The 26,105-nt window shown below is 50.5% G+C and overlaps 1 protein-coding gene across 2 annotated transcripts; it reads left to right on the top strand.

Moving 5' to 3' along the window:
* The first annotated feature begins 72 nt into the window (after positions 1–72).
* Ss18l1 (SS18L1 subunit of BAF chromatin remodeling complex) lies at positions 73–25,832 on the top strand. Of its 2 annotated transcripts, XR_015004213.2 has the most exons (12): positions 73–389; positions 10,153–10,229; positions 10,947–11,031; positions 13,040–13,184; positions 13,643–13,840; positions 15,608–15,772; positions 16,133–16,234; positions 17,118–17,210; positions 18,950–19,069; positions 20,303–20,430; positions 23,047–23,210; positions 25,426–25,832. XR_015004213.2 is itself a non-coding variant. In XM_085696919.2 (11 exons), exons 1-11 carry the CDS (start codon positions 321–323, stop codon positions 23,071–23,073), a joined length of 1,209 nt encoding a protein of 402 aa, XP_085553045.1. In that variant the 5' UTR covers positions 73–320; the 3' UTR covers positions 23,074–25,832. The 2 variants fall into 2 exon arrangements, 1 of the variants encoding a protein (XP_085553045.1); XM_085696919.2 differs by having other exon boundaries at positions 23,047–25,832.
* Positions 25,833–26,105: the final 273 nt, after the last annotated feature.

The raw sequence follows: 26,105 nt of genomic DNA, 5'->3' as shown, positions 1-26,105 counted from the left end.
CGCGACGGGGCGGGGTGGGGCGGGGCGGGCGGAACCACCGAAGCCCAGCACAGGGGGCGGCGCGGCGGCGGCGGGCTGGACGCAGAGCGCGGGCCGGGCACCGAGGGACTCCGTGCGGGGTCCGGTCCCGGAAGGCTGTAGCTTAAGGCGCGGGAACGCGGGAGGCCCGGGCGCGCATTGGCGGCAGGCAAGCGGGCGAGCCCACGGCACGGCACCCCCCGCGCCCCCGCCCCCGCTCTGCGGAGAATGGGCACCTCGGGCCGCGGGGCGCAGCCGGAGAATAAACCCCAATGATCACGGACTGAGTCCGCGCCGCCACCATGTCCGTGGCCTTCGCGTCGGCGCGGCCGAGAGGCAAAGGGGAGGTTACACAACAGACCATCCAGAAGGTGGGCAGGGCCGCGAGGGTGCGGAGTGAAAGGGTGGGCACGGGGCGCGAACAAAGCCGAGGCACAGCCCGGGTACCGGAGCCCTGACGGCGGCCCCGCGCGCCCCCACGAAAGCCTGCGCCAACTTTGCCGGAGGCGCTGGCAGCGGGGGCCCGGCGGCCGCAGGGAGTGGAGACCCCGGAGCGTGTTGCGCTGTGTCCTTAGAGAGCGCCCCTGGCAGCAGACGCAGCAGTGCGGGACGCCGGGGCCCGCAGCTCCTCCAGCCGGGGCGGGGGCTCGTCGCGCTCGGGTGACAGCCTTGGTGGCGACGGTCGCGCGCCTTTGCGCGCAGCTTGGCGAGTGGAGAAGGGGGCGCGGGCAGCCTGGAGGCGCGCCGCTGCGGCGAGCTGGCCGCTGTCGTGAGGTACTGCGGTGCCCGGCACAAAGGGATGCAGCCAGAGTGTGCGTGTCATCCCCACGGCCCGCAGCAGTGTCCCGAGCTCGGTGCACGCGGTGGACCTGCAGCCAGCGCAGCCCCGCCCCCGCTCGGGTCACTGAGCATCCCCGAGCGCAGCCGCCTGCGCGCAGACTTCAGACAACGGAGGTTCGTCCCACAGCCTCGGGCGCATCCTTTAGTTCGGGCTACTGTTTGCACGGGTTTGGGGACTTCCTTAACAAAAGCTTTTAAGTTTTGCCTTGGGCACTTCAGCTTTTTACTGGTTGTATTTCGATTCTGAACGTTGTTCCTATGCTCTGGCTTTTCTCAATTTGGGTTCCTTCTACAGAATTCTGAATTCCCTTGAGCCAGTTTCTTAGTCCCTCATGACCCGAGGGTCTTGGGATTTCCTGAGCTTGTCACCTGTTTCCCAGAGCCCTCTTGCTGGCCTGCTCCTTAGGAATATAATGCTTGTCGCACTTGGCAGGTCCTAGCCAGCCTTGAGCAGGAGAGAATTTTTGGAACAGAACAGAAATACAGGTTTTCAAGTGTGGGTTTTTCATTGACTGTGAAAACCGTGGGGTGCCATGGCGTTTCAGGCACTGTGCATGGCTTTGTAGATTTTTATCGCATTTGACTTAGGACTACGTGACTTGGTGAAGGAAACTGAGGAGGCTAAGCAGGAACTGCCTTACTCCTTCCGTGGTGGCTCCAGGAGCTGCCGTCGCTGTGGCCGTGGGTTGGGAGCCCTGGTTGGTGGTGACCGAAATGCTACATCGGAAGAGCCGGCAGTATCCCGGCACTCTGGCTGTTGGGGCTTGAGAGAGGCCGTTCTCAAAGCCACCTTCGGCTTCAGCATTTACCCATGATTTTGTAGTCACACCTGCTTGTCAAAACTCCTCGGGTTCTCTAGGCTAAAATGTGTTGGGGCACCACCCCAAACATCAGATCACAGAGAGGGGAAATTTACTGACCTTAGTCCAGGGCAGAAACAGCCTGTGCAGTTTTGGAAGCGGGTCTTCAATTTATCCCGTCATGGTACTTGACCTGGTAGGGCTAACCATCCCTTTGCCGCCTCTCTGCGTCCTTTACTGAGGGCCTAGGAAGGCTTAAGGGGAATGTTATATGTATTTCACATAGCTGCTTCGACCTCGCTTGATGATGTACCACAGATCACCTTCTGAAGCATAGACTGGAAGATGGAGCGTTTAGGATAGCCTGAGCTATGTGACAAGTCCAAGGGTAGCCCAAGCTAGCTAGCAAGACTGTATCAAAGCCAAGAGCTAGGAACATAGCTTAGTGGAAGAACTCTTGTCTGGCATTCGCAAGTCAGCGTGGGCTAACCTGTCCATGCTCAGGTCCCTGGGGATGGCCAGGATTTCCTGAGAGGCTGGTGGAAACTAGGGATGTAACAGTTTGTTCTCAGAGTGACAGGACTCCCTCAACCTTCAAGGTCCCACACAAATGTATCCTCCTAATCTTTTCTTGACAGTCACAAGGCCACTGTAGGACTCTGAGGTATTGTTTGTGGCATGTGAGTTAGCATGTAACTGAGGTATTCCTTGCTGGGCCCTAGTTTTGCTTAGGACTTGGGTGCAGCTAGTATGGCCTGCAGAATTTACGCACGGTTCTGCCTAAGCGGAGGTATTAGTGGCCCGTGATTTCCCTACATAACAGTCCGTAATTCACTTGTTAAGGTGTGAAGGAGTGGCTGCCCGTCTGCCTTCCTACAGTCCTGAGGGAGGCGGCTGCCCCTTTCCTCCTCAGCTGCTGATGGCTGCCAAAGCCTTTGGTGTCCTTGTCTGCAGCGAGGTCTCTGTTTTCCTCGTCCTGCACCTCCTTGTCTGTTATTCTCCCTCTTATGAGAATAATGGTAACATTAATTTGGCCCACTTAAGATGGCCCACCTTCCAAGTATAGATGTTTCGTGAGGTTGGGAAATTTGAACAAGCCATGAGTAATCCCAGATGTGGCTTTCATGAAGCAGGGAATGGGGACCCAGAGTGAAGGCCTGGAGAGCTGGCCTGACCTGGAGCAGGTGACCTAGTGGTGACACAGAGCATTGGCACCTGAGAGAGATGTAGTCAGAACTGCGCTTTGCCGAGGACAGTGTGGATAGGTGTGCCTGGGATTCTGACATGAAGCTGCAGCTGGCTCCTGCCTTCACAGACGCCAGTGACCCAGCCTTCCTCTCCACCAGCTAAAGGCCATTGTTTACCTGTGACCGGCATTGTGCAGCTGATGCCATTAGCCTAGTACAGGCCAGTGATTCCCATGGCTGCACGCCTATTATAGGGACAGCTGAACGCCCCCTGCTGTTTCACAGAACAATTGCACAATAAAAGTTACATATCTGTTGCTGATTGTGTTGGCTTTGTTGTTGTTATTTGCACAGGTTCACATGCTGCAGTATACCTGTAGCGGTCAGAGGACAACTTCATGAAGTCAGTTTCTTCTTTTTACATGGGTTCCAGAGACTGAACACTCAGATCTCTATGCTTGTTCAGACAATAATCCAGTTAGGAAGGTAACTTGACCACTTGGAAAGTTAGAGCTGTCCCCTCCATGTTGAATGGCTTGTGGAAGTGTGTCTGCTATTGGAGTGGCAGAATAATGGCTCATGGGTAACTGTTCTTGAGCGAGAGTCTTCCCTAGGGGAGCACAGAGTCTCTCTTCCCATCCCCTCATTACTCCGTCTGGCGTCCACCTTGGGTGGGAGCAGTCCTTTGGTTTCTTTGCCTCCTGTCAGGCAAGGGGCCACCCTGCGTGGTTCTCAGCTCGATTCCTGCGTTTCCAAGCAGGGACAGTTTTTTGGGAACCTGCTGCTCAGTGAAGCCTGGCTGGGAGCCCTCCTGCTGGACATTCCAGGAAAGGCATCTATGCCCAAAGGCTGCTTGCCTTTACCTCTATTCCCCAGTAAAGGGGAGAGACACTTAGAGCAGGATTCAGCATCCCCCACCTCCTTACACCCTCCTCCTTTGTCAGCCTGTGAAGCGAATACCTATACTGTTTGGTACATGGCTCTCTACCCTAGGCATATGTTGCTGGATTTTCTTTTATTCTAGCCCCTTGTTGGGATGCCAAAATGTTGACTGCTTTTTACTCTTTCACTTTTTGTGGGGGCCCGCCATGCAGTTCCCAACACACACAGAGACTTAATCTTTTTTATGAGTGTCCAGCCTTAGCTTGGCTTGTTTCTAGCCAGGAAAGTCCCCAAGCTGTAGGTGATGAGCACGTTGTATCCAGAAGGTACAGTAAGCGCCAGGTGTGACCACTAGCAGAGGAGGCATGGAACTGATGATGTCTGGAGGCCTATGAGCCGAGTGTGTGGTGTGTGAAGGAGGAATTGAAGGCCTGAAGGTGTGGGCAGTGAGGGGGAGGGATTATGGGATGCTGTGTAGAGCAGCTGTGGCCATGACCCATTCGGCTGCTTCTCAGATTGTGCCCGGTTTTGGGCATGCATGTTTAGGATGCTCTGGGCTGCGGCTGCAGGGGAGCAAAGCAGGGCTGCTCAGGCTTCTTCAGCTTGAATTCTCTTTCGTCAGTTCTAGTTCGTGTGTGCTTTCTGGACCTCAGTTTCTTGCTCTTAGAGTGAAGACGGCGTTGAGGTAAAGGCACTCGAGCAGTGGAGAACGGGTCAGATCACTTTAGTGTCATTTGGCAAGAGCTCTGTCGGAAACGGTAGAAAACTTGCAGAATATTACTTGAACTGTGTAAAAATGTAGCCGGGTGGTGGTGGTGCACACCTTTAATCCCAGCACTGAGGAGGCAGAGGCAGGCAGATCTCTGAGTTCGAAGCCAACCTGGTCTACAAGAGCTAGTTCCAGGACAGCTAGGACTGTTACACAGAAAAACCCTGTCTTCGAAAAACAAAAGAAAACGTGTTACATTTGTTTATGCTGTCTTTATTTAATTATGTGAAGATACTTTGCAGTTTTACCTTGCCTGGGGAAGGCACTTGATTGATCTGCTACAAAGCTGAACAACCAATAGCTGGGCAGTGGAGGGATAGGCGGGGCTGGTAGGCAGAGAGAATAGGGGGAGGAGTCTAGACTTGAGGAGAGAAGGGAGAAGACAGGGAGATGCCCAAGGCCAGCGAGGCAAGCGCCAGCCTGACAGACAGGGAGTAAGACATACAAATGAAGGAAATCTAAAAAGCCCTGAGGCAAAATGTGGATGAAGAGAAACAGGCTAAAATAAGTTATAAAGCTAGCAAGAAATGAGCCTAAACTAAGACTGAGCATTCATAATTAATAAGCAGTTCCGTGTCTTTATTTGGAAGCTGGTTGTGGTGGCCCTAAAGAAATCAATCCTGCTACAAAACTGGGCAGTGCAGACTCTTGTAAAGAGGCGGTTTCTGGCACCCAGTTCTTTCATCCGAGCGTGCTGGGTTTTAACGTCATCTGCCATCTGTGTATCTTTCTTCTGCACAGAGATTCTCATGGAGGCAGGATGATTTGGCCGTGCTGAGCCTTGCTAACTAAATTTCCTAAGCATCCAAAGATGTACAGGACTAGAACTGGCATGTGTGTTGTCCCAGGAAGGTGGAAATAGTCTATCTGTGGTCATGTGCGTTACCGTGTGTGTAGTCATTGCAAAGTGGACACAAGTGTTAAACGTGGTTGTGAGACTGCACAGCTGTGCCTCCCGTGTGTCCTGCCTGCGCATGCTTTGAGAGGCTCATTCTGCTAATTCACATCGTCCACAGTAGGGTGAGTGTTCTGAGGTGGCTCATTGGCTTCCCGCTGTAGGTCTGCAGCAAGGTTAGTCATCAGCCTTCTAGAAATATCCTCAGATCGTGAATCCCTATAACGGGCAGTGTCTCAGTTATTTTTCTTCTTGCCTGATAGGAAGCAACTTAAGAGGTTAAGGAGTTATTTCTGCTCACACTTGGAGGGTTCAGCCATGGTGGCAGGAGCTCCAGGCAGCTGCTCATACCGCTTCCATAGCCTGCAGCAGGGGGTGCCGTGTGACAGGTTTTTTTTCCTGGGATCTACTCGCCCCAGAAAGGGGGCCCCTAACAGACGTCCTGCCAGTGCCCATTTGAGTTTTATTGGGGTTACTTGTGGAAGTAGAAATGACCCAAAGACAGCTGCATCACCAAAGACCTCCCCAGCATTGTCAACAGCTCAGCAGCTCGCAGGCACGTCAACAGATTGGTGTGTGCCTTTCCAGGTGACTCCATTGCTCTGAGCCTCTCTAGAGAGGTAGGTGGTCCGAGAGTCTTCTCGGCCGTCCTTCCTGCTTTTATACTCTTGGATGGCAGAGGCCTGGAAATTCTGGTCAGTTTTAGGGACTTCCCAAAAGCTATTCTTTAAAAAATATTTATTTATTTATTTGTTATGTATACAATGTTCTGTCTGTGTGTATGCCTGCAGTCCAGAAGAGGGCACCAGACCTCATTACAGATGGGTGTGAGCCACCATGTGGTTGCTGGGAATTGAACTCAGGACCATTGGAAGAACAGGCAATGCTCTTAACCGCTGAGCCATCTCTCCAGCCCCCCAAAAGCTATTTTGCTTTACTTTCTGTCTTAAGGAATTTCCCTGAAGAATGGAGTGTTTCACCTCCCTGTTCACGTCCTGTGTTTTAAGAGGATGGAAGGTTTTAACTTCAGCGGAAGCAGGGAGATGAAGTGACCATTTATGTTCAGACTTTAGTCTCCTTTTATTCAGGACCTCAGGCCATGGAATGGTGCCTCTCATAGTGGGTGGGTCTTCTCACCTCAGTCTGGAGGTTGTGAGCTTCCTGACCTGGTGCTAGGAGCTCAGGTCTCTGCAAGACCAGTAGACCCTCTTAACCTCTGCACCATCTCTCCAACCCCATTGATTTGTTTTGAGTTTTGACAAGGTCTCACTGTGTAGCCGAGAACTCACTGGACCGGGTTAGCATTCAACTAACGTTTATTTATTGATTTATTTAGTGTTTCTGTGCATGGGTGCTGTGGCAGAGGCATGGAGGTCTGAGAACAACCTGTGCGAGCCAGATTGTGAGTTTATCCTCTGAGTGATCTCCCCAGCCCCTGGGTTAATTTTATTGTTTGTTTGTGTTATATTTAGGTTTGGGTTTTTGAGAATGCCTGTCTCTGCCTCCTGAGTGCTGGGATTAAAGATGTGAGCTAACACCACCCGGCTTTTTTTTTTTTTTCTTTTAAAATGTATTTACTTATGGGGATACTGTGGTTGGTATGTAAAAATGAATAAAAAAATGTAAAATTAATAAAAGAGATTTGTCTATGTGTGAGTGCTCTGTCTGCATTTATACCTGCATGCCAGAAAAGGGCTTCAGATACCGTTACAGATGGTTGTGAGCTGCCCTTTGACTGCTGGGAATTGAACTCAGGACCTCTGGAAGACCAGCCAGTGCTCTTAACCACTGAACCATCTCTCCAGTCCCTGTTTTATTTTGTTTTTTGAGACAGGGTTTCTCTTTGTAGCCTTAGCTGTCCTGGAACTTGCTCCATAGGCCAGGCTGGCCTCGAACTCCCAGAGATCCCCCTGTCTCTGTCTCCCGGCGTGCGCCTCCACCACAGACTCCCTGTGTTAATTTTAAATAGCCCTGTTGTCTTGCATTTACACAGTGACTTGATTTTATTGTTGTGGTTTGAATACAGGTTTTTCTTTTTTGTTTTGTTTTTTGCCCGTTTGTAATCTTGGTTGCTCTAAGTGCCGGCCATTGAGAGGCAGTGCAGGAAATCAGACTGGACCAGACTGAAATTCTGCACATTAGGCAGATGATCTACCCTGGCCTGCATCCCAGCCTTTGGTGTTAGTGTTTGCCCCTCGCAAGACAGGCTTCCTCAGCAGGCTGATGCTAGACATCGTGGGTTAGCCCTGTTGAGACTGGGGACAGGGTCAGAGGTTCCGCAGTCCTCCCTGTGGGGTGCTCTCTGTCTTCCCCCTTTCCTTTCTCCCGTCCCTGCTAGGATGCAGGCAAGGGACAGTCCTGTCTTGAGCCTCTTGGGACTTTCCCAGGGTGGCTCTACATATAGTTGGTTGAAATCCAGTGCCTTGGGGACCGCGGTTCAGTTCTTTCTTGTCTGTTTTCTTTTCTCCCTAGAATCCACACCCACCAGCTCATGTCCCCTTCTTACTGTCCTAGGGTTTTATGCTGTGCTTGTGTCCTGCAGGCAGATCCGTGAGGGGTCTGGAGCTCTCTTCATGCGTCCTGTCCTTCCTATGAATGTTTGGTTTTGGTTTTGGTTTTGGATTTTCAAGATAGGTTTCTCTGTGTAATAGCCCTGGCTGTCCTAGGACTCCCTCTGTAGACCAGGCTGGCTTTGAGTTTACAGAGATTCACCTGCTGCTACCTCCTGAGTGCTGGGATTAAAGGCATGCACCACCATGCCCCACTTCCTGTGAATGTTTTTAAACTAAGTGAACCAGCATCCCATTTGCTATTTTAAGGAGGCATGAGGTGGGGATTTAGCTCTGCAATTAAGAGCATGCACTGAGCCGGGTGGTAGTGGCTGTGCTACAGAGCTACAGAGAAACCCTGTCTCGGAAAAACAAAAAGAGCATGCACTGCCCTTGCAGAGGTTCCAGGCTCAGTTCCTAGCACTTCATTGGGCAGCTCACAGCCACCTGTAACTCCTAGGGGATCTGACCTTTCTCTTCTGGCTTCTGTGGGTACCTGCACATGTGTCTGTACATACAGCACACAAGCAAACACGTATGCACGTAATTAAAACAAAATTTTAGAACATGGTAACAATTCAGTATTTCCTCATGCCTATAAAATGCTAGGTACTGTGTAATAGAGCACTGTCTGCCTTGTGACTATACCATGAGATGCTGCCCCTGACCTCTCTGTCTTCCTTGTGACTGACATCCTAGGCGTGTTGGGGGGAGTTATTTTGTGTCCTTGGAGAGAGCCCTTTCTTGAGATTGAGGGCTTGAAGAAGAACATGCTGAGAGCCTTGTGTATGGGGGCATGCATCAGAGGTTTGTTCTGGAGAAAGTCCAACCTGAGTTTTATTTTAGATCAGGTTTACCTGACCAGAACCAGCTTCTTGCAGCAGCGCCCCCTGGTGGCCACTGAGTCCAGGCTCTGTTGTCACCTCACCATGAGAAGGAAAACAGAGAAGTGTTTTAACCTATGAAGGAGCAGGGCAGGAGAGACCACCCCTGAGGTTGGACAGGCTGAGGGTGGAACTGGGCAGCTAGACTCAGGCAGGAAGTAGTTCAGGGACCCATGCTACAAAGTAGAGGACGAGGTAATGGGCAGCTAAAGGTACAGGCCAAGCGTGTGTTTTGGTGTAGGAAGGAAGGACCTGTCTGTTGTGAGCAGTTGAGCTAAGGCACAGGAGGTAGCAGGTGTGCCAGGCTTCTTCCCCTGGGGAGAAAAGGACTCAACACTACCTTCCGGTTGTCCTGTGCCCACAGACCTGCCACACTTCCTCTGTCCCCTCCCACCTCTCCCTCTGCCTTTCTCAGTGATTTAAAGTACTGTTCAAGGGTACTGTTCAAGGCTCTTGTATACCATACTTGCCCATGCTAGGCACGTCCTCTTCACACCCAGGCATTTTCATGCCTGGTGTCCCTGGCGTCCCCCTCCGTGCTGCCAGTCACCGGTGCCAGCACATGCCAGGCCATATGCACCAGCCCTGGGGTCTGTGGCAGTCAGACCCACACATTACAGGGTTAGGGAAGAGTGCTGGATTCTCCTATAGACATGTCAGTGCCTCCAGGACACCTTGGGAGCTCAGCCCAATGTCTTCCAACATGGCCACCTGTCAGGTGTGGGCTGGGGTTGTGTGTCTGACCAGTTCCCTGTGGTGCTAAGTGCTGGGGGTGGACTATGCCTGGTGGAGTGAGGACCAGCTTCCTACTGCTGGGAACCGACCCTGGCCTAGGAACAGTTCTAGGAGCCCACGGTCCATCCCCGACCTGTTCACGTTTGACTGTTCGCCTATCACCCGATGAGATCGTTTTCAAATCTGGACCCTTTATTATGTATAAGACAGTCTTGAAACAGTGCTGATCTCCGCAGAGTGCAGCCTGGGCCTTCTGTCGTGTTGTGCTCAGGGCTGGAAGAGATCCAAAGGAATGAGGTTGTCCATTAGTAGCCCCGTGATTCCCTCTCCTCCGTGTGTAGCCTGGTCATAGGTACCTGCAACGCCTCCTGCTGGCCGTGATGTCTCATTGCCTTCCCTCACTGACCTAGACTGAACGCAGCCTGCAGAGGTGTAAGCTGCCTCTACCTTCTTGTGAAGGGTCTGTGGCACTCTCGAGGTAGGGGCCTGGGACCTGGAGTGAGTGTCCCTAGCACTCTCCCCAGGGATCCTCGTGTCCAGATGTGAACCAGCTGCTGTGTGACTGGCATGTGCCCTGCTTACCTCCCCTCCAGATGCTGGATGAGAATCACCATCTGATCCAGTGCATCCTGGACTACCAGAGCAAGGGCAAGACGGCCGAGTGCACTCAGTAAGTAACCATGCCAGCCCAGGACCCAGCCCTCCCCTGGGCTTTTCCACACTGCCTTCTCTGTGCTCTGGGAAAGCTTCCTTGGGTGCAGAGCAGAGTGAGGTTAGATTTGACTCTGGGAACGCAGGTGAGGTGGGAACCCTCGTCATTTAGGGCTTGGGGTTTCCACAGTCTACATCTACGGGCCAGTAGTCGACCCAACCAGGAGACCACTTGTGTCTCTGTGTGGGCAAAGTACCTTAGACGTCTCTCTCACCTTCACGAGGTATCAAGTGTGCGAGGCCCTGGTGCCCACCTGGTGCAGCTTGCCTGAGAGACCTGAGACTTTGCCTGGTGTGACGTGTGGGTGAGGGTCCTCAGTCCCCGGCCCCTTCCTGTTTCAGCTGCTATGGAGTTAGCCTGGTGTCTGACTCTGGAGCAGGGCTCTGTTCCCTGGTCTCCATCTGTCATGTTTAAGCCTCTCCTTTTCCAACAACCTGGTGCCACTTTTCACTTGGCACACATCTCGGGGTCTCCCAAGGTTCACTCACGGAACAGGAACCTGCTTGAGACTTGACTGGACCTGTTCCCTGCTTTCCCTACCCTAGACTGTGGAGAGTTTCCTGGAGGCCAGTGTCCTGCTGGAGTTCGGCGGAGGTCAAGGCTGACTTGGGTAGACTGTGCTTCTATCTTGGGTGTGGCAGCTTGTCCTGCTTTACCTGTCTGCATCTCCCGTAGGTACCAGCAGATCCTGCACCGGAACCTGGTCTACCTGGCCACCATAGCAGACTCCAACCAGAATATGCAGTCGCTGCTTCCCGCGGTAAGTGCTGCAGCCAGTTTCTGAGCGTGTCACCTTAGTAGGCAGGTAACCAGCAGCAACCCAGTGCCATTAGGCGGCAGAAATGGGGGATTCTGGGAAAACCCCCATCATGTGGGTGAGGTTATAATGGCCAGACAGGTAGAATTGGGACTTTGGCTGCTTAGCATAGGGAAGGAACCCCAGAACCAACCCTAGGAATGTCAGCTGTATCATGACTGACAGGAGAGGGCTTTGTGCCTTTGCTGCAAACCCTTCTGTTTATTTTCTGTTTTTGTGGAGCTGAGGCTTGAATGCAGGGCCTCATTTATCGTAAGCCCCTCCAAATAGTGTGAGCATTTCCGATGCATGGGGTGCACTACCAGGACTTTAAAAAAACAAAAGCCAGGGCTGGAGAGATGGCTCAGCGGTTAAGAGCATTGCCTGCTCTTCCAAGGGTCCTGAGTTCAATTCCCGGCAACCACATGGTGGCTCACAACCATCTGTAATGAGGTCTGGTGCCCTCTTCTGGCCTTCAGGCACACACAGAATATTGTATACATAGTAAATAAATATTAAAAAAATAAAAATTAAAAAAAAAAGCCAAACAAATCTTTCTCAGCGAGATTGATGCATGCCTTTAAATCCTAGCACTTGGGAGGCTGAGGTAGTAGGATTGCCGTCAGTTTGAAGCCAGACTGGGCCATATATCAAATACCAGGCTAGCTAGACATGCACAGTATGAACCCTGTCTTAAAAATAAAAGGAAGTTGAAAAGAAAAAAAATCTGCGTAGTCACATTCCAGATGTTAGTATAAATATTTTATTGTCTGTTTAATTTTCTGTAACTGCATTTTTCCCAAATTAAATTTTTACTGTGAAGTTGGATCGTGTGCCTGTGGCCAAGTAAGGTAACGTGGCCAAGAGAAGGAGCCACCCCAAGATGACCAATGCTGATTACAAGGTGCCAGGGTAGACGCATTACCAGGAACGGTTCAGCCCCCGGTACACTGCCCCCTCGGAAAGTGGAGGCATTGTGAGTGGCGTTACACTCCATCAGCTGTGATGTCGATTGGGCGTTTGTGCAGAGAACAGCTGGTCCTGCCGGACACACTCCTTCTCGTCTTCAGTGCTGGGGGATTGAACCTAGAGCTGTGTGCATGTGATGTCCTCAATTGTCCTTTTATTTCTTAAAAATAAGTACTAGTCTTAGGATCTAACTATTTTGCCCAGCCTGAGCTTGAACTCACTCTGTACGCAAGCCTTGAACTTGTCATCCTCCTGCCTCAGCTGAGATTATAGGGTTTCTCAACACCAGGCCTGGTTAGGGGCTCCCTTTCTTGACTAGGTACAGATAGCACGTGCATGCAAACCTTTGGAACCACTGTTTGATCTAGGGGACGATCCGTCTCCCTTACATCATATGTTTAACTGAGCAGCTTATGTAGAGGAGATAGAGGATGGGGGGGGACACAGGAAATAAAAGTGCAGGGACCCAGCTTGTGCAGGTCATGGATGAGATGGGACACTGAGACACTTGGCCAACTGATTTACGTTCTGAATTGTTGTAGGAGGAGGCCGCTTGTTTGTCTGCCCAGAACCAAAATAACCACACAGAAACTATATTAATTAAAACACTGCTTGGCCCATTAGCTCTAGCTTCTTATTGGCTAACTCTTCTATTAATTTAACCCATTTCTATTAATCTGTGTATCGCCACGTGGCAAAGATTTGACTTGTCTGACTCTGGTGGCTCCATGGCGTCTCCCGCTCTGCCCTTCTTCTCCCAGCATTCAGTTCTGTCTTCCCTGCCTACCTAAGTTCTGCCCTATCAACAGGCCAAGGCAGTTTCTTTATTCATTAATAATAATCACAGCACACAGAGGGGACTCCCACATCACTGAATGTCATGTTTGGTCTCTGTCTTAGCCCAGTACCCCTGCTGGCAGGTAGCTGTGCAATTCCTATGTCTCTGGAGTGGTTCTTGGTGCTCACTCTGAGTTAACTGTCCTTACCTTTGTGTCCTCTACAGCCACCAACACAGAACATGAACCTGGGCCCCGGAGCGCTGAGTCAGAGCGGTTCCAGCCAGGGCCTGCATCCCCAGGGCAGCCTCAGCGATGCCATCAGCACAGGCCTGCCCCCTGCTTCCCTCATGCAGGGCCAGATCGGTAACGGTGAGCAGGTTTGCTGCAGCTGTGTCCCCAAGGTAGCCAGCTGTAGGTGACTGACCGGCTTCAGGGTCAGCCTACACCCAGCAGAGCTGGGTACAGTGCCGTCCTGGCCTTGCCTGTGCCCACCTCTCTCCCACTGTCCTGGACACAGGTACTCTGCTAAGCCTGCGTGTATGTGCGGAGGTCTCCACTTAGTGGACAGACGTGTGCTTCTGCACGGGTCCCCTAGAGTGAAGAGGTGGTGGTGCTGCTGCTATTGCTGCAGCATGAGAACAACTGGGGATCTCAGTGACCGTGACACAGTGCTAGGTCTGTGCGTAAATCACTTCCTTCTTTAGTGTTACTGACCAGGGATTAGCCTTTCTGCTCAAGACTGGCTAAAGGGAACGTGGATGTCTTTACCTTGAAGTGGATACCTGGCCTCCAATGCCTGACACTCTGTCTCCTACCCTTCCTGGCAGGTCCAAACCATGTGTCCATGCAGCAGACGGCGCAGAGCACACTGCCCACAACCTCCATGAGCATGTCAGGCAGTGGCCATGGGACTGGGCCTGGCTACAGCCACTCGGGACCCACCTCGCAGAGTGTCCCCATGCAAGGCCAAGGTGCTATCAGCAACTATGTGTCTCGGACCAACATCAACATGCAGTCCAACCCAGGTACTGGTCCACACCCCTGGTCGGCTCCTAAACCTTGGCAAACTCAGGCAGCTTGTCTGTGTGATCCTAAGGGGCAGCCCTCCTGGTAGGTGCTGTGGTTCTTCCCTAGGCGTTTCCACAAGGCCAGGTTGGTGGATACACAGTGACTCGCCCTGAGTGGTTTCTCAGAGGCCTTAGGAATTCCAAGGAAATTGAATTCCAAGTCCCATTGACTGTGGGACGTGGATAAACACTGGTCTCAGGTGAGGTATAGTGAGGAACCCCGGGCAAAGGCCAAAAGTCTAAAAGATGAAGGGTCACAAATACTTAACTGGAGTTTCACCTGAGCAGGGACCTGGGATCAGGGGCTGTCCTGATGGTGGGTGCTGATCGTGAGATCAGGAAGTACCTGGGAAAGGGCAGGTCCCGATCCAGATGTTCCCTGAGCGGCAGAGGCAGGTTTCAGAGGAGCATTACAAAACAAGATGGAGGCCGGGCAGTGGTGGTACACACCTCTAATCCCAGCACTCGGGAGGCAGAGGCAGAGGCAGGAGAATCTCTGTGAGTTTGAGGCCAGCCTGGCCTACAAGAGCTAGTTCCAGGACAGTCTCCAAAAAAAAACGAAGATGGAGTGTCTCCTGTGTTCTCTGTGATCATAACGCTGTAGATTTGTTTTGCAAACACATTGTCATAATGTTTTTTGAATATCTCTTCACTTTTTTTTGGTTGTTGTTGTTTTTATTTCAAGACAAGGTTTCTCTGTGTAGCCCTGGCAGTCCTGAAACTTGCTCTATACACCAGACTGGCCTCAAACTCACAGAGATCCTCTTTTTTTTTTTTTTTAAAGATTTATTTATTTATTTATTATGTATACAACATTCCTTCCATGTATGCTTGCACACCAGAAGAGGGCCCCAGATTTCATTACAGATGGCTGTGAGCCACCATGTGGTTGCTGGGAATTGAACTCAGGACCTCTGGAAGAGCAGGCAGTGCTCTTAACCTCTGAGCCATCTCTCCAGCCCCCCAGAGATCCTCTTACCTCTGCCTCCCAGGTGCTGGGATTAAAGACATGTGCCACTGCTGCCTGGCTTATTTTATTTTTTTCAACATGATACCAGAAGCTTTTCTTTTTCTTTTCCCATTGCTGAGGACCAACACAGGGCCTCATGCATGTAAGGCAAGGACTCTAGTGAGCTCCATCCCCTCACTGAATTGCCATGGCTGGTCTTGAACTTGGAATCTTCTTTCCTCCATCCCCCGAGTAGCTAGGGTGACAGGTTGCTCTATCAGACATGACTAACTACAGACTTTAAAATAAATGGCTCTTGTCCCATTTCTGTTGGGCAGTGTTGTTCCAGTGAATTCTGAGCAGTGTGTAGAGAGGCCAGCAAACAGACAGGTGCAGTCCACAGTAGCTGTATGGCTGCTGCTCAAGAAATGGAAAGAGGACACTGACTGCTTCAAGACAAGCCCTAGGGACAAGGAAGGAAGGACGTAGTTTCTGTGGTTAGGAGCCGGGGCCCTGAGGACCCTCTTCTTGCCCAGTGACTCTTATGTTAACCAAACATTAGTACTAACAGCTGAGGTCCAACCTTGTGCCAGGGGCTGGATGCAGTACACATCGTTAGAGGTATGACTTGGAATCAGAGGTACCATCTTACATGAACATGGGAAATGACAGAGTAGCATTAGGAGAGAGTCAAGTTTGCAGGGGACAGAGCCGCCCCCCCCATACACCCTAGCGCTTTCTCAGGCTTATTTTGGGGTCTCTGTCCTGTCACACAGTCTCCATGATGCACCAGCAGGCAGCCACGTCCCACTACAACTCCGCACAGGGCGGGAGCCAGCATTACCAGGGCCAGGCACCCATTGCCATGATGGGCCAGGGTGGCCAAGGGAGCAGCATGATGGGACAGCGGCCCATGGCGCCCTACCGACCCTCCCAGCAAGGTAAGGCCGAGGCCTACTCCAGCCCATGGTAAAGAGCCTGAGGTCTGCCCCACGTGGGCCATGATATCTGTCCCTGGCGTGAGCAAGGACGCTGGGCCTATAGGTGCAGTGGGGACCCAGTGAGCGTCTGCTAGCCCAGGGGCAGGTGTTTTGGGCTGAAGGGACAGATGGTTGTTGTTTCAGTTCCAGAGTGTTTGGGCAGCTGGGTTAATAGGAGAGGGAGGATTGGTGTTTGGATGCGCCCGGTTGTGTTCCTCCCATGGGCAAGGCTGCTTAGCATGGCTTTGCTGCTGAACCAGGTGTGTGAGCCTGTCTCGCCCACTGTGTCCTTGTCCTGAGTGTCTGGTCACATCCCCACAGGCTCTTCCCAGCAGTACCTAGGCCAGGAGGAGTACTACAGTGAACAGTACAGCCACAGCCAGGGTGCTGCGGAGCCCATGAGTCAGCAGTACTACCCAGACGGTAAGGCCTGCTCCTGACAGCTTGTTCATCCGCCCTTCAGACCCAGCCTCGGGTCCTGCCAGCAAAGCACCCCAAGCTTGAGCAGTCTGGGGCATGACTGAGGCTGGTCTCCAACAAGAAAGCCTTCCATGTAGGACACTATCCATGTCTTTGGGTTTTCTCTGCTTCCCTTTCCCAGAAGGTGTAGGCGTCTGAGCTGGGTAGAGCCACCCATCACTGACAGGTGTGTTTGACATGGTGCGTCCCAGCGTCCAGCCTCCTGCCCTCACTTCTGCAGGTTGTTCCCTTTAAGTGGATTTGTAGAAGTGTCATTTGAAGTGATCCTAAGGACTGGGTGTGGTAGCCCTTGCCTGTAACGCCAGCTCTTGGATGACTGAAGCAGGAGGATTAAGAATTTGAAGCCAGCCTGGGCTACATCAGGCGACTCTGTCTCAATAAATATCTATCTTAAATATACATTTTGAGAGATAACGATGGAGGTCTCTGGTGTAAGCCGTAGCATGTGGCAGGGTGCATTGGGGAATAAGCAGGGTAAGTGGCTGAGACGAGTCTTGTAGCTAGCCGTGATGCCTGGTATCCGATGGCGGTTTGTCCCAAAGACCTTTTCATGGTCACAGCATCACTACTCAGGAAGCCCCAGGAGTTGGGCAGATGCAGGAGAGAGCAACCAGTGCTGTCAGGAAGGCTTGATTCTCTCCACAACTTGGAGCAGCCTCACAGCGAGGATGATGTCTCCATTTGAGAGAGAGAGAGACAGACAGACAGACGGACAGAACCAAGGAGCTGAGAGAGATAGGCTCAGCCAGTTGTGCCTCTTCTCCTGGCCTGAACTCACTGCTGCAGACCTAGGCAGGGAGACATTCCCAGTGACTGTCTCTTGCAGGCCACGGTGACTACGCCTACCAGCAGTCGTCCTACACAGAGCAGAGCTACGACCGCTCATTTGAGGATTCCACACAGCACTACTATGAGGGGGGTAAGGAGCACAGTGGGGACCCATGCTGTGCCCCAGTGTGTAAACACGGCACCGGCACAGCTGTTGGTACCACACTCCCCAGAGCCAGCAGTGCTGGCCTCCAGCGAGTATCACCCAGTCATTGATGGTAAGAGACAGGCGTCCATGGATGGGTAGGAGACAGCTGGTGTCGGTGTGTGAGCTTGGGTTGGCCAGACTATGTCTTGAACTCAGCCTCACATTGGGGGTGCTGCTGGGGGACAAACGCTGCCATCCTTCCAGCTGAGCGGCCTGTGAGCCAGTAAGATTGCATCTTTTGTAAGGGGCTAGTGGTCCCAGCTTGGAGAGACCCTTGGTGGTGCTGTGGGAATGGGGGAGAGGGATGGCTGCGTGTTGCTGTGTGGCTCTGAGCAGAAAGCCTTGCTTTGTAGAATTAGTCCATCTTTGTGGTGTAAATCTGCCCATCCTGGCTGACCCGCATCACCAGTGGCTGCCACGGAATGTGAAGTGAGACGAGAGACACAGGTCCTAAGCAGGTCGAGAGTCCTGGATTTACAGGGCTCAGCAGACGTCCATACACATTAACTTAAAAAAAAAGTTATGTTTCTGTCCTTTATTAATGTGTGTGTGTGTGCACTCATACACCCTTATAGGTGGTATTCTCAGAGACCAGAAGAGGGTGCTATATCCCCTGGAGTTGGAGTTAGGGGTGGTTGTGAACAACTTAATGGTGTTCTGGGAACCAGGGAACCAAACTTAGGTTTTCTGGAAAAGTAGCCAAGCACTCTTAAGCCTCTGAGTCATCCTGAAATATGTCTAATAATTGATTTGCTTGATGTCCATCCTCCCAGGGCAGCTTGAAGCATCAGGCCTTCCCCTGTCACTAGCTCTGCATCAGGCCTTTCACGGGGGGGGGGGGGGGGGGGTGAGGGGGGGGACACGCACGCGGGCACACACGCACACACACACATACACACTAGCTCTGGAGGGCTGAGGTCTGACGCCAAGGTGTCTGCAGACTCACTTCCTGCCAGCTCAGAGCACGTCTGCCCCAGCCCTCTCCAGCTGCTGCCATCAGCGTGGCTGGAGAAACCTGTTCCTGTCTCCAGCTGCATTGTCATGTGACCTCTGTGCATCTGCTCACATTTCTCTCGCATCCACAGAAGGTCTTGCTTCTGATTAAGGTCACGTTCACGTCTTAGGAACTGAAGGTAGCCTCTGGGGCTTTTTTATTTTTCTTGTTGCTGGAACAAAACCCTTGACAAAGGCAACTTCTGGAAGGGCTTGTTTTGGCTCACAGTCTTAATGAGGTACAGTCCACGGTAGAAGGAGCCTGAGGCAGCTGGTCACATTGCAGCTGTGTCCGGAAGTGGAAAAAACCCGAATGCTGGTGCTCAGCTCACTTCTCCTCTTTATCCAGTCTGGGACCCCAGTCCATGACATGGTGCCACCCACGTTCACGTAAGCTTTCCAAGAAGCACCTTCAGAGAGACACTCGGGTGTGTCTCCTGGGTTCTGACGATTAAGATCAACCGTGTGGAGCAAAACTTGACAGCTCAATGCACAGCACGATTGTTAGCCTTTATCTTAGCAGCCACCTCACCCATTTTGTATTGTCTGGCTTTTCATTTGTATTTTGTAACATAATAAGACAAAAATATCTATGCTATTTGAGCCGTTGTGGAAACACGCTACCTCTGGAGACACGGTGCAAGGGTTCCATAACTGCTCGCTTGTCCTGTGCCCTCTTCTTCCTTCAGGAAACTCCCAGTACAGTCAGCAGCAGACTGGGTACCAGCAGGGCTCAGCGCAGCAGCAGACATACTCCCAGCAGCAGTACCCCAACCAACAGAGCTACCCCGGACAGCAGCAGGGCTATGGTAAGAGAACTGCGTACATTGTGATGCTGTCATTTAGGCAGATGCTTAGTAAGCTTATTTCGGCATAGATGCTGGTTTCTGGGTAGGTTGGGGGATTGTGCCCAGAGTTCCCATGTAGTTAGTGCCCTGCCTCTGTGGTGATATTTTATTTGTGCTATAACAAATAAAGCTTGCCTAAAAATCAGCATGTGGATGAGCTACTAGTTAGAGATCAGGTACTGGTGGCTCACACCTTTAATCCCAGCACTGGGGAAATGGAAACGGGAATTGATATGGCTGGGCGGAGAGAGGAATATAAGTCGGGAGTAGACAGGAGCTCGGGGTTCAGTCTGAGGTTTTGTAGAGACAGGATACCCCATTTGGTGTGAGGATTTCGTAGAGGTAAGAACTAGTGGCTGGCTGCTCTGCTTCTCTAATCTTCAGGCAAGCTTTGTTAAAACACAAATTATCACCACATGCCTCCCCATATCTAAGATCATCAGTTACCCCAGTACAGTGGTTACAATTCAGAAGCCAGGATTGGGGCTTAGAGATGGCTTGGCTGTTAAGAACACTTCTCTAGCAGAGGACCTGTATTTGGTTCTCAGCACCCATATGGTAACTCCCAACTGACTGAAACTCCAGTCCCAGGGGAAGATCTGATTCCCCTCTTCTAGCTTCTACTTGATGCATGTGGTGTGCAGGCATGCATGCAGGAGAAAGGAAAACAGCATTGAGCAATAGCTTACAAGCCATAGCTGTAGCATTGAAAGCTTGCGTAGTGTTCACAGGGGCTGGACTGTGGTTCTGTGGTGGAGCACTGCCATCTGTGATGATCCGTGTTCTGTCCTCAGCATCACACACACACACACAGATGATAACTAAGCAGATGCTGTACTTTATCCTTTCCTGAGCCTGCAACTTAGTTCACACAGGAAGTCGGACATTTCTTTTCTGCCTTCGAGTTTCCCTTGTTCCTGTTGCCATTTAATATTGTGCTTTACTATGTCCACCATAACTGACCCCAGATGGTTCTGGAGTAGCCCCTTACCCCCTTCTGCAAGGTGGCAGGCCCAGTGTGCTAGGGACAGACCTCAGTGCCCCACGTGTGTATGGGCAGAGTCCCAGGTCCTCACAGAACTCTCAGAGATGACACTCGGCCTGACCACCGAGGGACAGGGACCTGGTATCTGGGTGTTCACAAGCATGACAATCCGGTCATGGCTAGCCACTCAGTCTCCGCTGTCTTCACAGGCCCTGCCCAAGGAGCCCCCTCACAGTACTCAAGCTACCAGCAAGGACAAGGCCAACAGTATGGAAGCTATAGAGCATCACAGACAGGACCTTCTGCCCAGCAACAGCGGCCTTACGGCTATGAGCAGGCAAGCTTTCTGGATGTTTCTGGAAGTGCTGTCTACCAAGAGTCAAGTGAGGCATGACAAGGATCTGTCTCATGGTCCCGAGGAATGGCAGGTGGTACCAGTTGGCTTCCAGGACAGCGGCGGTGCACAACCAGTGTGGGGATAGAGTTGCTAGGGTGGTCTTGGTGACACAGATGTCTCTTTCTCAGAGGCCAAAAAGAGAATATCTCAAAAATTTGAGGACCAACAAGTGGCATGCTAACTTAGTTATAGGCTGAATGTCATGATGTCACTGGCCCCTAGTGAAGACACAGCAGGACATCTCAAGGGAATGTGTCCTCACTTTAGACCTTTAATGTGAGACTTTTAGCTGTGGAGCCGGGTGGTGGTGGTGCACACCTTTAATCCTGGCACTCAAGGAGGCAGAGGCAAGTGGATCTCTGTGAGTTCAAGGCCAGCCTGGTCTACGGAGTGAGTTCCAGGACAGCCACAGCTACACAGAGAAACCCTGTTGGGGCGGGGGATACAAAAACAAACAAACAAAAGAGTCTCAAGGTCCCAACCCAGTCTGATGGACCCAGGCAAGTCCAGGCAGCTCTTGTGTGTATTTCGTGTTTTCTAGTGTCCCTAGCCACTACCCATAGATGCACGCCACTCCCCCCATTCCCCAGTTTCGAGGATCAGAAATAGCTCCGTGCAACAGCATATATCCCTGCGGGAAGAACTAGCTGGCCTGAGGGCACTGGGTTAGACTCACTCTATACAGAAGTGCCGCCTGCCCTGATGATCACACTCAGGGCCTGCTGTGCCCTCTGCTTCACCTCCTGGGTACAGACCCCAGAGACCTGTCAGATTGTCTCTGCTAGACTCTCACTGTGGGCTCTGTGGAGAAAGGAAGCTGGGATGCACTGAGTGCCTGTGTCCCGAAGGACAACAGTCTTCCAGGAGACTCCTCCTCGGGGTGCAGGATTCCGTGAGCTTCCGAGCCTGCAGCCGTGCTGTATTCAAGCTCAGTTCTCTCTTCAGATTGTGCATTGACTGACCCTGTTAACCAACTCACTCCAAGCTATTTCCTAAGAGTGAAGCTGGTGTTGGCACCAGCCCTGCTGTTCCACCAGTCATTAGAAGGAGCCCAGAGCACAGGGGAACTCCTTTCCTGGAGGGTCAGCACATAGCCAGGCCCTACCTCTCAGAGAGACCAGTGCATCGCTGAGGGCACATTGCTGTCTTCATAGCCCTGCCTCTAAATGGAGGCTTCTGTCCTGCTCTATCCCACAGCCACTTACAATAATTACAGTAATCACTCAGAGGCTTAGTATTAATTACAGGATGTTTGGCCTGTAGTTCAGACTTACTACTAACTAGCTCTTACATTTAAATTAACCCATTTGTAGGAGCCACCTTTTGGGGGTGACTTCTGCCAGGTTCCTAGCCACGGCAGGTTCTTGGGTTTTTACGTTCCAGGGTAGGGGCATGAGGATTAGAAACCTTAGGTAGGAGGAACAGAGATAAAAAGAAACACAGAGACATAGGATAGTATTGAGGGCCACTCAGTGCCTCTTGCATATTAAGTTCTGAGTGATGAGTTTGCCTGTGTTTTTGTCCCCCACACTTTTATAGCCCAATACAAAAGGGGGAAGAAGGCAGAAGACTGCTTTAGCATGATACAGAGGACAACCAGAACAGTTACTTGATCCAATACTTGAGACCTCAAGCCATTAATTCTTGAGAAAATCGTTCTATTATTTAGGCAGTGAACCCACCCCAGACCAGGTACTCTGAAGGCAGCCACTCCCAAGGCCAAACCTCCTATTTCAAAAGAAGGAGCAGAAGTATGCTTGAATTCTCTGACCTTTGGTCAGGGTGGAGAGGATACACCTCTATGGGTTATCTTAATGTTCAAAACACCAAGTAACTATACCCTAGGTCAGGGTGTGTAGCTATACTTGTTAACAACTTTGAATGAACTCAAACTCTCTGCCTTTCAGACCAGCTGGAATAGGCTCACATTTTGGGACCTCCACACCCATTTTCATTAATCTGTGTATTGCCACGTGGCCACGGCCTTTACCAGACTGGCTTGCATCCCCCTAAACTCCGCCCGTCTTTCTCCCTGTATTCAGTGTGGCTTTCCTGCCTCACTGTAGGCCAAAGCAGATTTATTATCAACCGACAAGAGCAGAAGGGTTGTCCTCCAGCACCTGCCTCTGAGCAAAGCTGATGAAAACAAATCAAGTCATTAAATGATTGTCCCAGCTGGGGAAAACGGTGGGGCGTGACTGCCAGGCTGAAACATGATTCTTCTGGCAGGGCACCGTGGTGGTGGCACACAGAGGCGTGGATCTCTGTGGGTTCAAAGCCAGCCAGGTCTCCAGAGTTCAGGACAGCAGCTGTACAGAGAAACCCTGTCTCAAGAAACAAAAAAAAAAAAACCAAAAAACCAAGCCATGATACTTTTGCATTGGAGAAGGGCTACCTCTCACTTTGTGGATTTGGGCAGACTGTTAGCTAGCTTGCTTATGAAGTCACTTCCCACCTGTGATCCAGGGTCTGGCTATGGGAAGAAACTTCCTGTTTGGGTGTACACCCTGCCACTGAAGACTGAAGAGGTATAATCTTTGTCTTGTTCTCTTTTAGGGCCAGTATGGAAATTACCAGCAGTAAGGGATGAGCATTGTCTTTGGACCCTTCACGGTAGTACGTTCTGGACAAGCCAGTGGCAGTTCTGATGAGTCATGACATGTTGGTTACGCTGCGCCCAGTGCCATGTCTGCATGTGAAGCAGGCTGATTTCATGCTGGGTATGATGCTACGCGTGCACTACTGGCTGCAATGGTGTGACATATTTGGTGCTGTGTAAAGTATTGTATATCGATACGATGGAGAGGTTGTCCTGTTTTTGTCCCTCACCCCCTCCTCAATGTTCTTAGCTAGCTCTGGGGGGGGTCATACTATCATCACATGTTCTGTGCCCAGTGATGAGACGATATCTAAAAGGTACCATGATCCATGTTACTGTGAACAGACCTAGTGTGCTCCTCACACCCTTGTTGCAAAGTGGACTGTAAGTGTTTCTTTACCTGACTGCCCTTAGCTTGACACACATATACACAACCCTGGGTGGCCATCTCTTCCTGTGCCTAGATAGGGCTTGGGGATATCGCCTGTGTCTTGGGCTAGTTTCGTGTGTCATTGTAACAAAGAAAATGTGCTTCGTGTGGAAAGACGGTGAGCAATCCTTTCTAGAACTTACCCATTTCCTGTGTCTCTCCACTCCTCGTGTTCCTAAAAAGTCTATGTCTTAAACGATGAAGAGGGATCAGTGACCATGAGGGCAGTGTGAGGGTGACCTGTCCTAGGGAGGGCAGTGTTCTGAAGAGCAAGGCTCACTGTCCACCAGCTGTGTTGTTTATTTAATGTCGTATGCCCAGTCCTAGACTTAAGGAGAATTGAAAATACCACTGCTGAGTTTTACAAGCAGTTGGCAAGTGTTTTTGTTACTTCTTCAGGACCTCCAAGTTCAGATTGCCAAGCAAGTGTTCCTTTGCATTAGGAAAATCTGAAATCCACACCATATCTTTAACGAGTCTAAATAGCTTTATTAACGTTCTTTTAAATGAAAAGTACACGTTTTATATAGTGAAATTTGAGTGATTTTCCTTTTTCTTTACATCTCTAGGATGTTCATTCTCATTTTAATTCTGTGCAAAACATGAGAAACAGCCTTTTTTGGAAAGTTATGGTCAAAGGAAAATACCACATATAATGTAGCACTGGCATCTCTCAGCCTTTATTTGGATTATAATCATGTTACTATGGAAAGGGGAAAAAACCTTCAAGATAAGTGCTGGTGTATTTCTAAGAACAACCAAGAAGGTACAAATACACACACACACACACACACACACACACACACGCACGGATCCAGGGCCTGATGCATCATGCCTATCCAGTATGATGCTTTTGTTTTCTTTGTATTTTTAGACAAGGTCACAGACTTGCCACAGACTCACTGCACGGCTAAGGCTGACCTTGAGTTTATGATCCTCCTGCCTCTGCTTCCCAATTACTGAGTTTACAGGCATGCACACCTGGTGGTTCACTTGATAGTTTTTAAAACACAAAACTTACCGGTAGCTCAGTGGGTGAGGATTTACAAGGCACTTTTGTGGGTTTTACTTGAATTAATCTTGACAGCCTTCCTGGGAAGTACAGAGCAAGGACTGTTTCACTTACAGATGAAGACTGAAGGAGTGGACTGTGTTGGCTACAGTCCTAGTCTGGAACATTCTCCCTCTCCTCTTGTTGGGACTGACACCAACAAGCGTGGGCAGATGTGTCTCGTAAGCTTAGGGTGTAGGAATCCCTTAACACAGGCAAGGCTGGCTGTGTGATGGTATTAACTCTACAGAAATGAGTTTCTGATTGCTAAGTGACACAAGTATTTGGCAACTTCATTTTAGGGAGTCATCTCTTTTGCTCCTTTCTTTTCTGGCAATTTTTATAAAACTCGTCTACAAGCTCAATTGGGGCCTAAAATTTCCCATTGAAAATGTCGAAACATTTTAAGTAACTGTGAAAATGGTTTTTATTCCTTGCCAATCTGGGAATATGCCTTCTATGTGTGTGTGTGCATGTATGTTTGCGTGTGTGTGAGCGTGTATGTGTGTGTTAAGTGCTGTATTAGTATGTGTGTATGTTTAATGACTGTATTAGTGTGTGTGTGTGTAAGTGTTGTGTTAATACTTTTTGAAAGAAAAGGACACTTAAAAAAATGTATCACCCCAAAACTTCAATCTGAAATGTCTTACATTAAGAATTTCTTGAATGTTGTGTATATATTTTTAAAAGCACTTTGTGAAATAGTTTGTACATTTATTTCCTAATTTATACATGATTTTGGTGTTAATATATTTAATGATTAATAATAATGTTTATTTAATGTTTTGTTCATTTTTATGTAATTTTGTGGGGAACAGTAATGCCAGCAGTTCTTTTTCATTGACTGTATTACAGCTTTTTCTTCTGTAACATAAATGTTCGGGAAGTCCTAGCCGAAATGAACCATTCATGCAGGTGTGGTTGACTGTGCAGTTTTTTTTTAATGACTCCTCCTACCGAAGGCCAGAAAAGGTGAAGTGGGAGATTTGGGAATCGCTGCTTATTCTTCCTCCTGTTTCCCAGCACCCGTCCAACACTTGGTGAACTTGACCAGCGATGATTGAGGTTTTCAGATGTGCTTGAAGCCCCACGTCGGGGGCTGTGGTTGGATGGACGCCTCTCCACTGGACCGGGAAGAAGTGACTCCTTTTCCTGTCCGTGCCCATTTTCAGACATGGGCTTCAGTAACGAGCGTCCATTCGAAATTGTAAAAAAAGGAAGACTTTCCGTTTCCATTAAAACATTTTTTAGCCACTACTTCATTACTGATTATCGAGCAGGTTAAATCCGCTTTGTTATTTGTGAACGCAGCACAGTTTGAAAACACCTCTCTCCTTTCGACCCCTTTTCGTTTGGTTGGTTGGTTTTGGTTTTGAGACAGACTCAACCGTGCATCCCTGGCTGCCTTTAACCCAGAGGCTAGAATTACAGGCGTGCTCCCCACACTGTTTTTTTTCCCTGGAATTCACGGCGATCCTTCTGCCTCGGCCTCCTGAGTGGCCGAGCTGCAGACACGATCGGAAGACGCCCGTCGG

Source organism: Myodes glareolus, chromosome 10 (genome assembly GCF_982192425.1).
Source record: "Myodes glareolus chromosome 10, mMyoGla1.1, whole genome shotgun sequence".
Classification (NCBI taxonomy): Eukaryota; Metazoa; Chordata; class Mammalia; order Rodentia; family Cricetidae; genus Myodes; species Myodes glareolus.
The sequence above is the reverse complement of the archived record's forward strand: the minus strand, read 5'-3'. Positions and strand labels throughout refer to the sequence as shown.

Coding starts and splice junctions, on each gene's coding strand:
- Ss18l1 (XM_085696919.2), top strand. CDS start 321: ATGTCCGTGGCCTTCGCGTCGGCGCGGCCGAGAGGCAAAGGGGAGGTT. Junction 10,230..10,946: donor AAGACGGCCGAGTGCACTCA/GTAAGTAACCAT, acceptor CATCTCCCGTAG/GTACCAGCAGATCCTGCACC. Junction 13,185..13,642: donor GCAGGGCCAGATCGGTAACG/GTGAGCAGGTTT, acceptor CCTTCCTGGCAG/GTCCAAACCATGTGTCCATG.